This window comes from Pelodiscus sinensis, chromosome 1 (genome assembly GCF_049634645.1).
Source record: "Pelodiscus sinensis isolate JC-2024 chromosome 1, ASM4963464v1, whole genome shotgun sequence".
Taxonomy (NCBI): domain Eukaryota; kingdom Metazoa; phylum Chordata; order Testudines; family Trionychidae; genus Pelodiscus; species Pelodiscus sinensis.
The window spans coordinates 235,578,175-235,591,865 of record NC_134711.1 but is presented as its reverse complement, the minus strand read 5'-3'; the positions used below and the strand labels follow the sequence as shown (position 1 = coordinate 235,591,865).

The 13,691-nt window shown below is 41.6% G+C and overlaps 1 protein-coding gene across 3 annotated transcripts in view; it reads left to right on the top strand.

The window, feature by feature from the left end:
• The first annotated feature begins 3,505 nt into the window (after positions 1 to 3,505).
• The window catches only part of EDAR (ectodysplasin A receptor), a 94,860-nt gene continuing 84,674 nt past the window's right edge, over positions 3,506 to 13,691 (top strand). For 2 of the 3 annotated variants that reach the window (XM_075918069.1, XM_075918067.1), the window contains exons 1-2: positions 3,506 to 4,048; positions 13,489 to 13,522. In XM_075918069.1, the coding sequence (XP_075774184.1) occupies positions 13,520 to 13,522 (3 nt within the window). In that variant the 5' untranslated portion in view covers positions 3,506 to 4,048; positions 13,489 to 13,519. The remainder of the gene's footprint in view (positions 4,049 to 13,488; positions 13,523 to 13,691) is intronic. The other variant, XM_014569266.3, reaches the window with a different exon arrangement.

The window sequence follows — 13,691 nt, the reverse complement described above, 5'->3', positions numbered from 1 at the left end:
CACAATGAATTCCAAAAATAATAGTTTCCTGCATCCTACATTGCTCTGAATTAAGGAACAAGCCATTTCCACACACAATAAGGGCCCACTCTACTAGGGCAATGGCGTCTTCGGCAGCTATCCTAAGGGGAGTTCCCCTAAAAGACATTTGTTGAGTGGCCACTTGGTTGTCGGACCTCACATTCACAAAACACTATGCACTATCAAACATACTTATGACTGATGCAGCAGTAGCCACTGCAGTTCTTTCCACGGCGGCAACTCATTGACTCCGAACCTGCCACCTTCACTCCGGCTAATGCTGTGGAATCACCCACAGTGAAGCACCCAAGGGACACTCCCCGAAGAAGAAGAAGAAGTTACTCACCTTGTGCAGTAACAATGGTTCTTCGAGATGTATGTCCCCGAGGGTGCTCCACAACCCGCCCTCCTCCCCTCTTCAGAGTCTGTTGTTTATGTCTTCTAGGCTTCGACGATCAGGAGGAACTGGCGGAGCCGGACTGCGCGACCAGAAACAGCATGAAAAGCCGCAAGATGGCCACCGTGCTTGCGTGGTCCAGCAGACAATGGCTAAAACATCTCTGATCTGTGGTGCTGGGACAAGCCTGACACCCACAGTGGAGCACCCACGGAGGGACACACCTCGAAGAACCATCGTTACTGCACAAGGTGAGTAACTTCTTCTTTTTTTGCTCACCTTTAGTTGACTGGTTGAATTCATAGGCAGATACAAATCTCAGAGTTTTGAAGGAGTCAGGAAGAGACATGAGGCTGGAAACTGGGAGGATTTCTGGCAGATAGGTGGTCTTTTCTTGAATGAGTCCTGAGTCAGTGTGTTGTGCTTCCCAATTGCCTCCCCAGCATATATTCCTTAATCACGTTACCACCCAGATATTGTTCCTCAGCCCTAATCAAGAGCATGAGGCAGGTGTAATACAACAGTATGGTCACGAAGTTTAGGGTAAGACCTTGTGATGTGGAGAAGCAGGTGAGTTAGTAAGAAAGGAGGCAGGTAAGTAGGGAAAGGGAGCTGGCTGTGGAGGAAAGATTAATTGTATTGCACCTGAATTAGACAGCTGGGGGAAGGTCCGGAGTATTGTTCAGAGGAGGAGGCACAGTCAGAAGTGATGTATGAGTCTATTCCTATTTAATGCTCAGTTAATCTTTAGTGAAGCCAACCTGTGCACCAAATGAGGCACAGGTGGAAGGAGGAAGCTTTACTCAGATACATCTTAGGAATGGGAAGAAAAACTCCAAATGGGCAATAGGAAGGAGGCCCATTGTCTGTGCTGCAGGATGGTCACACAGGGTATGTCTACACTACCACCCTAGTTCGAACTAGGGTGGTTAATGTAGGCAACCGAAGTTGCAAATGAAGCCCGGGATTTGAATTTCCCAGGCTTCATTTGCATCTTGCCAGGCACCGCCATTTTTAAATCCCCGCTAGTTCAGACTCCATGCCCGCGGCTACACGCGGCACGGAGTAGGTAGTTCAGATTAGGCTTCCTATTCACCTCGCTCCTACTCCGTGCCGCGTGTAGCCGCGGGAACGGAGTCCGAACTAGCGGGGATTTAAAAATGGCAGCGCCTGGCAAGATGCAAATGAAGCCTGGGAAATTCAAATCCCGGGCTTCATTTGCAACTTTGGTTGCCTACATTAACCACCCTAGTTCGAACTAGGGTGGTTGTGTAGACATACCCACACAGAGATACCTCTCCTATGCACTTAAGACTTCTGCCACTGAGGAAAGAGCAGATTTCACTTCAGTTGCATGCTTTTTGTTGCTTCGTTTTCTCTCGCCCCATTAAACATTATTTTTGCACTGAAATGGATGCCACAGTTTTTGGGACAAATGAAGACTTGAAGGTTTTTGTATTGTAGAAAGAAGGGAGAAATGGTGTCCATTGAAAAGGGAAAGGAGAAGGGAGTCACATAGACAAGGGCCATTTCTATTGCCCTTTGAGTTATAAACTGCAACAGTGGGGAATATTTGTCCGATATACATAGCAGGTGGACACTGTTGGCACATGATGGAATAAATTATATTTTTGGATGAACAGGAATATGTGTTCTTGATCTTGTAACTTACGTGGTTAGGTCCAATGCTGGTGTCAGCAGAGTAAATATGTGGACAAAGCTGGCAACGGGGTTTGTTGCAAGGGAAGGTACCAGGGTTGGTATTAGTGTGGTATGTCATGTGGTTGTTGGCAAGAATCATCTTGAGGTTAGGTGGTTGTCTATAGGAGACTATGGGTCTGTCTCCCAGAGCCTCTCGGCGTGTAATATCCTGTTCCAGTATAGGTTGTAGGTTATTGATAATGTGTTGGACGGGCTTAAGTTGGGGGCTGTAGGTGATGACAAGTGGTGTTCTATTGTTGGTTTTCTTGGGTCTGTCTTGAAGTAGATGGTTTCTGGGTATTCATCTGGCTCTTTCAATTCATCCCTAATATCATTATCTCATAGACACTAGCCTCCTCCCCACCCCACCTCCTCTGTTCTAAAATCTGATTAGTCAATTTTGTGTGTGTTCACTTTTTTTTAATTGTATCCTTTTGGTATATATGGTCATGCCAATTTTCTTCCACAATTTGATCTGAGGAAGTGGGTCTAGCCCAGGAAAGCTCATCATCTAATAAACCATTTTGTTAGTCTTTATATGGTCATGCCAATTTTCTTCCACAATTTGATCTGAGGAAGTGGGTCTAGCCCAGGAAACTTCATCATCTAATAAACCATCTTGTTAGTCTTTAAAGTGCTGCATAGTCCTGTCTTTTGACCAAGCAGAATGGAAGTGATAAGCTAGTGACAATCTCAGCCAAGTTGGGCACTAGCAGCTAGGATTTCTTCTCTGCATATAAATGTGAAGCCATTAGTGGTACTCCTATGAGGTCACTGTTTCTTGGGAGTGACAACCATTCCATTTAAAAGAATCCTTAACAATATAATACAATCTTGAATGACACTTTCATACCAACTCACAAACATGGAGGCTGACAAGGTGTGGCATGGGACAGTGCCATTTGCACACCAGGTTTTTTATGCCAATACACAAACATTTTGAATATTATCCTAGCCAAAAAGTTTGGTGTAGGGGCCAGCTGCCAAGCTTTTTGATTTTTTGTGTTACAAACCTCATCTTATGGACCTGGAATTTGCCAAACTCTGTTGGAGATGAAATGCTTTTTGAATTCCCTTGCCAGAAAAATATTATTCACTGAATCACCCCACATTGCCAAAATTTCATATTAGATATTGGACAGTATTTATGATACTAAGCAGTTCTTTAACGTCAGTTGGGATTAACTGTACGGTTGGCCAGGGAAAAAAGTACATTTCTGTTCAGCAATAAAGTTTGAGATTTCAAAAGTTGTTTGTCCCATTGTGAAAAGAAACCACGACCTTGTGATTTTTTTTTTGTAAAAAATGTGTGAGAGAAAGCAGAAACACACACCACACATCCACCCAGCCAAGCCAATAGCCAAGATGTGAGAGCACTCACCTAGAAGTGGGGCAAATGTGGGGTAGTGTCATGTTCTCATGTTCTGAAACAGGCAAAAAATCTTTTTAATCTTTAAGTGAATTATGTCCATATAAACAAAATTTAAAAATCCAAAAGTGCTATAAAAGTGTATAAATAGTCATGAGGAGAATTGGAAAAGAGCAGGTGTCAGATCTGTGTAGGATAGCTGCTTGGCTTTTCTAATCCTGTGGTACACCTCTAGGTGGTGCAGGTGAGTTTCCACAGAAAGAAAGCACCTTTTTCGTTCACTGTAGTTTTCAAAATTTTAAAGCCAGAGAGAAAGCAGCAAAAGAAAAGTTATTGGGAAGTCCTCTGAGATAGCAAGTATGTAGAGAGCTGACAGCAGACCATTAGTACTGCACCTCGGCACACTGGAATAAATCAGTGGACTCTGTGAAGGATGCAACATCTGTCCGAGAGCGACTCTTGCCACCTGTGAAAATCTTTTGCCTTATTTGGATTTCTAGAGCTTTATTCCCAGACTGATCTTGTGCGGATTTTTGTTTTGTTATTTATATCTGCATCAGGTAAGATTTTGTATACTACATTTTATCTCTCTCTTTAAAAACTAGATATTGTTCCAAGGCAAAAATGCAACTTTAATGGGATACAAATTAAGAAACACTTCTGAAAAGCATGTCGTAATTAGGGTTAGTTTGAACAAGCACTACCTTTCAGCATGCATCTTTGCTTAGGGCATTAATGCTAAAGATCTTTTGTTATTTCTGCACACATTACAAAGTAAACTGAATGATGAGCTGCACATTTAATTAAAGAATTAAACTTTTTTCAGATATGTTGTTTAGTGAAAGTACCAATACTCCCATTAGCCAAAAAACTTCTTTGGAAGTGTTCAGCATAATGTGACTTCATTTGAGAGGAAGAATACTTTGGATTTTATTTCACCACCCAGCATACAAATGTAACCTCTACACCTTGCCTTATTGCTATACCATTCTGAACAAAGAATGTTACTACAAGATTTCAGTGCACCAGCTGGGGGATGAGGCTGAATGAATGTGAGTAATTAGGTACCTGCAAATTCAAGTTTAGGAGCATGCCGAGTTTTGTTTCCAGCAGAGAGGTTTCTCAGCCCTGATATAGGAGAACACTGTGGAGCCCAAGTCTTGAACAGAAGAGCAAATTATGGTGCTTTACCAGACCCTTGAGTGTACAGTTTAGCATGAACTTTGAAAATACAAGGGAACTTTTGTATGCTAAAAGGAAAATTGATTTTAATTTTTGCAGACTCCAGATCATCAGAAGTTGCACAAACAGCTGCTGAATATAATTTGTGTTCCAGGTTCTGTGAGATAATGGGCACAGTTCTCAGTTGATGTAAATTAGTGTCACTCCATACAAATCATTGGAGTTACATCAATTTATACCACTGAAGTGAATTTAGCTGTGTTCATCTGCTGCAGCAGGGGAGTTGACTAGGAGCATCGATTTTTATGCGTAAGAAAAAGTACAATACCAGGACTTAATCTTATAATTGTCACTCCCTAGAATAAGAGTTGATGAACTGGGCCTAGTAGTTCTAGTCCCCCTACTCTCCAAAAGAAGATAGTGATGGATGTTGCAGTATCCAGTTATAAATCTGGAAATAGGTCCATGTCAGAAATATTGCTGGGGCCAGACCATGGAATACCATAACATTAAGAAAGGACATTAGCTTTACTGGACAAAAGGAAGTTAGTTCAAATGATTAAGATCAGGTGTATTCAATTTCTCTTTCTTGACTGTCAATGTAATTCAAAAGCAACTTTGGATTTGGAATACTGTGTTTAAGAATGCCACCAAGAAGAAAAATTATTAAATGTTAATGTATTTAATTATTCCCTTAGGACATGTACATTTACACTTGAGAGTACGTAGGCAAATAAATTACTTTTTGGCAGCAGTCTGTTTGGCTCCAAACTGTGCTCAACAGGTCAAATTCTGAGTTAAACTGATGTAAATCAGAATAATTCTTCTGATTCTGGTTTAATGTAGATCAGAATTTGGTCCATATATTTTTCCATGGGCATACAATGTGGTTGTTATTTACCATAAAACACTGACATCTGCAGGGGAATCAAAAGAGGCTATGGCCAACAAACTCCACTGGGTTTTCTCTTTGTAGAAGGTGGAAAAATCTTTCCATAAATGTATTGGATTTTTTTAAAAAATGGATAGATAAATGAACTCTTTATTTTAATATCAGTTAGTGAGAGATGATGTTCTCTATCAGAGACTCACACTATATTATTTGAAGCAGATGTCAGAACAAATACAGGGTCAAATAGTTGTACCATGAGGATACACACATTCTTTCTGAGAATTACTTCATTTAAATAAGGGTATACGTTTTACATTTATGTTTGACACTGCCAGGAGGATGTGAATATTCTAAAATAGACCATGGCTTTTAACTGAACCATGAATATGTAAATTATCCAAATTTCGCTTTTGAAAAAAACAACAGAATATTCTTTCATAAGTGAGACAACAAGTGAAGATAATATTTTTCTTGTTTTGACATCCTTAGAGTCTTTTTCCCTTCTAATATTTTCAGTAGACAATTTTCCTTTAACCAAGCCAGGTCGGAATTGGGATTCAGATTATAGCTTTGTTGCTCCTTTGATCAGTTAAAATGTTAAGAAATAGGAACATGAGCTATTACTTATAGCTGAATGAACACTCAGAGTACATCTATTCTGCAGGGCAAAAGTCAAATTAAGTTATGCAACTTCAGCTGTGTCAATTGCGTAGCTGAAATCGAAATAGCTTACTTCAGGTTTTAGCGCTGTCTACACAGCAGGAAGTCGAAGGAAGAGCACTCCTCCTTCCACTTCCCTTACTCCTTGTGAAATGAGAGTTCAGGAGTTGGAGTAAGAAGTCCTCCATCTCGACATTATTTTGAAATAATGGCTTGCTGTGTAGATGCACTCTTTGTTATTTTAGAATAATGTCAGTTATTCTGAAATGCAGTGTTCCCCATAAGCTGTGTGTGGCTGTGCAGCCACTCAGGAGAGAGTCAAATGCTACTCAGCTAATTAACAAAGTGTCCAAAGCTAGGTTTTTATGCTTTTACTGGTGGGGCACATTCACACATGCCTCATTGCACATAACAGTTATTCCACGCATGGATGGAAAAAATCTGCACATGGATGGAAAAAATTAGAATTCCATTTTGTACTAAATGCTTAATTATTCATTGGGCCAGAGTGACTGAGTGACTGGATATCCTACTGGCTAGCATGCCCACACCTGGGGAAACAGGCTCCAGGTCCTGGTACAATGACAATGTCAGTATTTTATACACAGTACAACAGCTTTAGCAGGACAGTTGACGAGTCTCATATCAGAATGTTATGTCGTGGGGAGTTTCACAGTACAGGAAGAAATCAGTGGAAAGGCAGAAAGCTTGAGTAGCTGCAGGTGTCCATTTTATTGCATAGCACAGAACTCACTAGCACAAGCCCAGACTAGCTGGGCTGACCCCAGTGACCTACTCAGTTACTATAACAACAAGATCTATATCTACAACCCAAACCACAACACAGAATACTTGATAACTAAGTTAATAATGCCCAATGCCCCAGTGGTGAGCAGACCAGGCTTCAAATCCCTGCGCCCGGGTCTCCCACATACAAGGAGTACCCTAAGCACCTGGCCATTGCACACAAATGTGGCTCCTGTTCCTCCCTGTTTAGTGTGGGGCCCAATCTGGTAGTTATATTTTTAGGTGTTGCCAAGCAAACCTATGAGATCAGGCCCGATAGATGGGGGAAAGCTTAGGTTGTCAATCCCACTGTAGTTTAGGCATAAATTAGGTGCTGAGCAGCTCAATGGTGTCAGGACTTAGGTAGTTATGTGCTTCACCAGTGGCAGAACATAGGTGCCCAGCAGAGTTTACCAGTGGAAATGTAGGGCTTGTCTGCATGAAGCCAGAGTATTTTCTATAGGTGTAAACCCTGCCAGTGTGCACTAAAAGGTGTCTAGCTAACATACACCAGCAGAGTGTACATGGAGCAGTCAAAGCAAACACGTTAGAGTACACTGCCATTCACATCTTCACAGTATGGACTATGGCACCATGCAGACAAACCCATAGGTACCTACGGACTGTAGGCATCTACAGAACTAGGCGGCAGCTGACCAGTGGATTTAGGCACCTAACCTGGCAGATACACATGTAAGTCCCACTAGTGAATCTAACCCAAAGAGTGAAACTCTAGCCCTGCTTCCATTGACTTCAGTGGGGCCAGGGTTTTACTCCAAGGCTATGTCTAGACTGCCTCCTCTTGTGCAAAGAATATGCAAATGAGGCAAAGCATGGCATATTGCCGTGCCTCATTTGCATAATTAATTAGCTCCATTTTTGTGTAAGAGGCTTTTGCACAAAAAGGATCCATCTACATGTCTCCTTTTTGTGCGAAAGTCCCCTCTTGCACAAGAGCCATTCTTCCTCTTTTTTTCCATGAAGAACGGCTCTTACGCAAGAGGGGGTTTTGTGCAAAAAGGAGCTCCTTTTTGCGCAAAACCATTTGCACAAAAACAGAGTCTCGTTAATTATGCAAATGAGGTGTGGTGATATTCCATGCTTTGCCTCATTTGCATATGTTTTTGCGCAAGAGGAGGCAGTCTAGACATAGTCCAAATGCTTTGCGTCCTTCTCACTGGCTGCAAGGCAATAAAAAGCCAAACTCTTGACAGAACTCTGTTAACTTCCACTGGTAACTCTCCTGCCCAGATGTCTTGTGGCACAATAATGTGCTTTATAAGTTGAAATTGTGAGGTAAAAGCAGACATGTTTCAGTTTGCTTCCAAACAGGAAACTCTGAGTATAATGGTAGGGGAAAATGCTATTTTCAAATTTCTAAGAGGGTATATTACAAATTATGAACAAAAGGCTAACAAAGACTATTTTAAAGTATTATCAGATATCACATTTTTAAGACACTGTCTGACGTTTTCTTTAAGGGATTTGGCTTTCAGAATCTCTGTAAAGAGGTGGGCACACATCCCCCACATTGATGCTTGTGACTGCCACTTTTTGAACTTGTCATAAAATAGAGTTTTTTATGTTAGCTTAGAACTCAGTCCATTTATCCCTTCAGCTATTTATTTCTATGGGGTCTATAGGACAGCCCATTACCGTAGTATTTGATCACCTTACGTGTCAAATTAACAGCAACAGCAAAATCTTGAGTCGCCTTCTTGGATTCTTTGGTATGTCTCCTTTTTTTAAGAGTGAAAACTCTGCTTGGGATTGGATTTTTGGTTAGGACTTTTCAGGTGTTTTTAGTTTCCTTTTTTGGTTGGTAAAGGATTAGATAGAAGAGGGAATCAGTGTTGTGCCATTCTTCTGATGGAAAGACCTTTTCAAAGAGGAAGGTTCTCCAGTGTTTCCTAAAAATTCTGGATTCTGATCTCCTCTGGAAATAACTGGAGCTCCCTTTTCAGTATTGAGGGGGAGGGGACATAGAAGAGAAGAGGATTCTAGTGTCCTAGCATCTGCCTCACAGCAGACCCAAAGAAGGTCAATATTCTTCTGCGCAGTCTAGGTTAGCAACAGCTGAGTCATGTGTGATATGGCTCTCATCCAGCATACCTCACACGTCATGAGAATGATGTTGATGAGCCCAAACACCACAGAGCTGGTACAGCAGCACCTGTGATAAGGGCTTGAGGAGCTTTCTAAAGAATACTTTCGGGGTAGGGTCTGAGGGGGAGGTGCCCACTGGGGCTGTAAATTGATTTTTTGAGGGGTCCTAAAATTGTGATGGATACAGACCTAATTTAGTCTTAAGCTCTCTCTCTCTCTCTCTCTCTCTCTCTCTCTCTATATATATATATACACACACACAAATTTTTCCTGCAGGATGACAGGGTGATGTCACCATGTCACTCCATGTCTATAGGACCCAACCCCCATCCACTACCAGCCTGGCCCTTCCCAGGGCCCAAATGGAAAGCTGGGGCTGCCTGTGGCCCAGCCCTTCCCGTCCTCTCCCCTTTCCAGTAGCCAGGGGGAGAGCTGTAGTGGCCACAGTCTCGGCCCAGCCCTCTCCAGCGGTGGGGGGTGAAGAGGGGAGAGATGGGCCCACTGTGGCTTCAGCCCGACCCCTCCTGGCATCCGATCTCCTGAGGTCAACCTTGCCCTGTCCCCCGTCCCCACCAGCTGGTGGAGGGGGGGAAGCAAAGAGTTGGGGCTGGGGAGTGTAAGAGGCCAGAGGTGCCTAAGAGCCAGGGCAGCCTTGGGGCTGGGCCCTCCCCAGCAACTGGGGACAGCGGGGAAAAGCCAGGGCCAGAGTGACCTTGGATCCTCCCTGGCGGGGGGTGGGAGGAAGAGCAATGGCCTTGCCCTGGCCCCTCTCAGGGGCCGGGGAGATAGCCAGGCCCAGTACAGCTTTTGCCCATCCCTTCCTCCCTCCCCCGGTGGCTGGGGGAGAGCCAGGTGGGACTTCACACTGGCCCCTCACCCTGGTGGCTGGGGAGCAAAAAGCTGGGGCAGAGAGGGGGGCAAAAGTTAGGGTGGCCTTGGGGCAGGCTCTCCCTGGCAACCAAGACAACGGGAGAAGAGCTGGGGCCAGAGCGGCCTTGGACCCTCCCCAGCGGCAGAGTTGGGGGAAGAGCTGAGGACTGGGTGGCATCAGCCCTGGGTCCTCCTCAGCTGAGAGGGGGGCTGGTGAGCATAGCAAGCAGGGGGCACAGCCCCCTAATGACTCAAACTTCTGATAATACACAATGCACATTTTTCCTTTTAATTGTATATAGATTCCACTGTCTGGGTAATGTAATAGGATGAGCTGTGCTATTATAACTTACTAGGTGATAAATAAGCGTTCCACAAAGACTGGCTTCTGTAACTAGAGGACATGACCTATAAATGCACTCTGCATCAAAATCAAGCCTCCTGGTGGAAAGAAGGAAGAGCAAACAGAGAATTTCAGACAGAATGAGGATGAAATTGATGAACTCTTAAAAAGCAACGGGCATTAGACTAGTGTTTCCTCTTGTCAGAAATAGTTACTGTATGCCCTAAAACACAGGACCATTATTCATCTTAAAAAAAATTTAGAATGGGATTTGCAAAAGCATTTAACCTTGGCCTAACCCTATTCCTATTGAAGTCAACATTTTTATCACTGACTTCAATGAGAGCAGAGTTAGGGCAATGCTAAAATTTTTGAAAACCTTACCCTTTAAGTATAACTGCAGGAATACTGAGAGGAGACCAGGAACACCTCATCTTTGTGTGACTTGAAATTTTGCCACTCCCTTTTCTTCACTTTTAGTTAGGGGGGTGATTCATCGGTACAAGATTTCCCATTTCCAAAAAAAAAAAAAAAAAAAAAGGAGGTGGCCCCAGTTGGGTGGAAAAGTCAGAACTAAAGTCTCTGAACATCACAAGGCATATTTATTTCATATTGTTCAAATGCAATTTTCCTTTGAAAAGTGCTTTCATTTCAGTTTCAGTGCAGAAAAAGGATACGCAAGTATATTGTCAGTTAAGGAGAGTGTGTGTGTAAAGTCTGATAATTTTGCACCTGTCACTGTTTCACCTGCACTCTGCCCACTAATCCATCTCCATCAGAACAACCTCAGACTAAAAATGTAAGTCTTAATCTAGTGGAAAAGGAAAAGTCCCAGATTTCCAGCAGGATGCCCCGCAATTGCTTCTAGCCATAACAAATAGGTCCTGAAATATCACACATAGCTGTATAGAGATATACTTTATAATTTTAAGAAGTTTCTAATATTTACTTATTTTTTTCTCTCCAAGTCCTGTGCAGGCAGATTCCCGGCAGTTAAGTGAGCCAAGCTTTGTTGGCAGAGGAATCTGGAAAATAGCAAAAAAGAAATAAATATCTAAAAATATTTCCAAAATAGATTTTTTTTTTCTGTCAACTGAGTGGCATATGCAGAGATACAGAACTTCTCGGCACACAATTGGAAGGATGTACAGAACACATTCATAGCTTCTCTACTCATGAGGGGTATGGTTTTCCCAGACTGATAATATGCTTAATGGCCCACTGAGTGTTCTCTGTCTCTCTCTTCACATAGGCACACTGAATGTGTCCTTAAACTCATTCTAGCAGGAATTTATATTTAGTTTTTCCTTGAACTACTTTTCTTTACTTATTCAGGTGAAACTTCCATTGATCTCAGTGGGAGATTTGCCTGCAGAGAGAGTGAAAGATTTGGCCCTTTGGGAGTAACTATGCCTTTTTCTATTATTTTGTCTCCTAGCATGATCGATTTCTTTAATAAATGGTTGCAACCAGCACCCTTTGTTTTCTAATAGAGATTAAGTTACATATTTTGTGAAGCTGAGCCAGAGGCACAGCTCTTGTTAGCTAAAAATGGGAGTTGTTAAGTGGATTTGGACCTAAAATGCAAGTAGATCAGTCTCATCTTTTTGTTGTAGCTAATGAACACATTATACCTGACTGAAATAACTTAACCTAAAGGGCAAAAAATAGTTATGTATCGGAAGCTTTGAGATGGGCTCGAAGGTAAAAAACCCCCATCACTTCTAAAATAAGATTAAAGCAATTAAAGGATAAGGCTCATACTTAATTTTCTTCCATAGATGCAATTTTTCAAGCAGTGACAGCACCAAACCCTTTTCAAGTTATATAGCTATTTCACATTTGGCAGAAAGAACAGGAAACCATCTGTAGCAAACCAGAACTGTTGTAAACATATTTAGCAATAAAAAAGATTAAAAGAAATAAAATGTTAACTTTAAATGGTACCTTTGAAGATGCGAGGAGCAGGAGGCAAGGATTTAGTGTTCTTTTTTACCTACTAGAAACATATCTACTGAGTTCTAGAATAGGCAATGACGACTTGAAAAAGTTGAATATTTCAGCAGAAGGAATGTAAAGTACCAGGAATGAAATGAGGGATTTTTTTGTCTTTTTTTTCTTGCTTTCTGTGATATAAGTTGTTATATAGATGTGTGGGATATGTTATGATTCAGTTTTCTGTACACTGACTGATCCAGCAAAGCATACAAATACTCAGATAATGTGAGAAGTCCCCTAGAAACCAATGGAACTACCCATGCTTGTAAATTTTTCTGGCTTAGGAGCTGTACTTTTAACTGTAAGGAACCTCCCTCTCTAAGTTTTGCAGGGACAGTGCACTGTATGAAAGATAAGGGTCTTGCCACACTGTCATCTCTCATGAAGATTTAGATTTGTTCTTTCGTTGTTCTTTTCCATATGCTCATTGGAGCTATCCAGACTGAAATAATCAACTTTTTGCTCTTTGTGTATGAACAATGCAAAAGTATTCTTTCGCTATAGAGTAATTAAAAAAGCCTGAGAGATGTGCTGAGATCAGTGGAGTTTGCCGGTATTCAGCAGCTTGCCCCATACTGTTCTGCACTCTATGGTGCATTGATATGTAAGTGGTACTAAAATTGCTAAAAAAAAATTGATAATGACAACAAACCAATTATCAAACAGGAGAGCTAATTGAAAAATGAAACAACACAGTCACAAAATTGTTCTTGAAATATTTATTAAAATGAGTTGAAATTTCAGAGTTTGATTACAGTCTCAGAAATAAATTAATTTTGTAATTTTTATATTAATGGAAGTTTCTCAAATGGCTCCAGAACAATATACATGAATCTAATTTTAGAGGATAACATTTCTGGCTACCAAAACCTAAAGATGTCATGGGTTCTGTAATCTCTTTTCATTACTAATGTCTGAATAAATTGCAGTCAGACGCCCAGTTTTTCCAGCTTCAGGACAGATTGTGGTTTTGTTTCTTTTCTTTTTTTTTTTTTAATAAGTGCCAGGCTGATGAGACATTAAAGGTTTCTTTCCAACAGTATGAATGTTGGGTGGCTCCTACCTCCCACACTGCCCAATCTGGTCTGCCTCCCCAGCATCAACCACTGAATTTACATATCTCCATTTTTTCTTTGCATCTATCAACTTGTGCGGCCATTAAGATGGGAATGAAAGAAGAACAAAAGCAGCACAATGGTAAGAGAAGACATCACAATACTCTCACCTCATAAATCTAAGTAACTTGGAATCTCCCATAAGAGAAAATTGTACCAGGTATAGCTGAGGGTTAGTAATCTCATATACAAGGTTAGTTGGTCCGTAGCAGTTGTAACAGTGAGACTATCATAGTACTGATGGAAGTCCA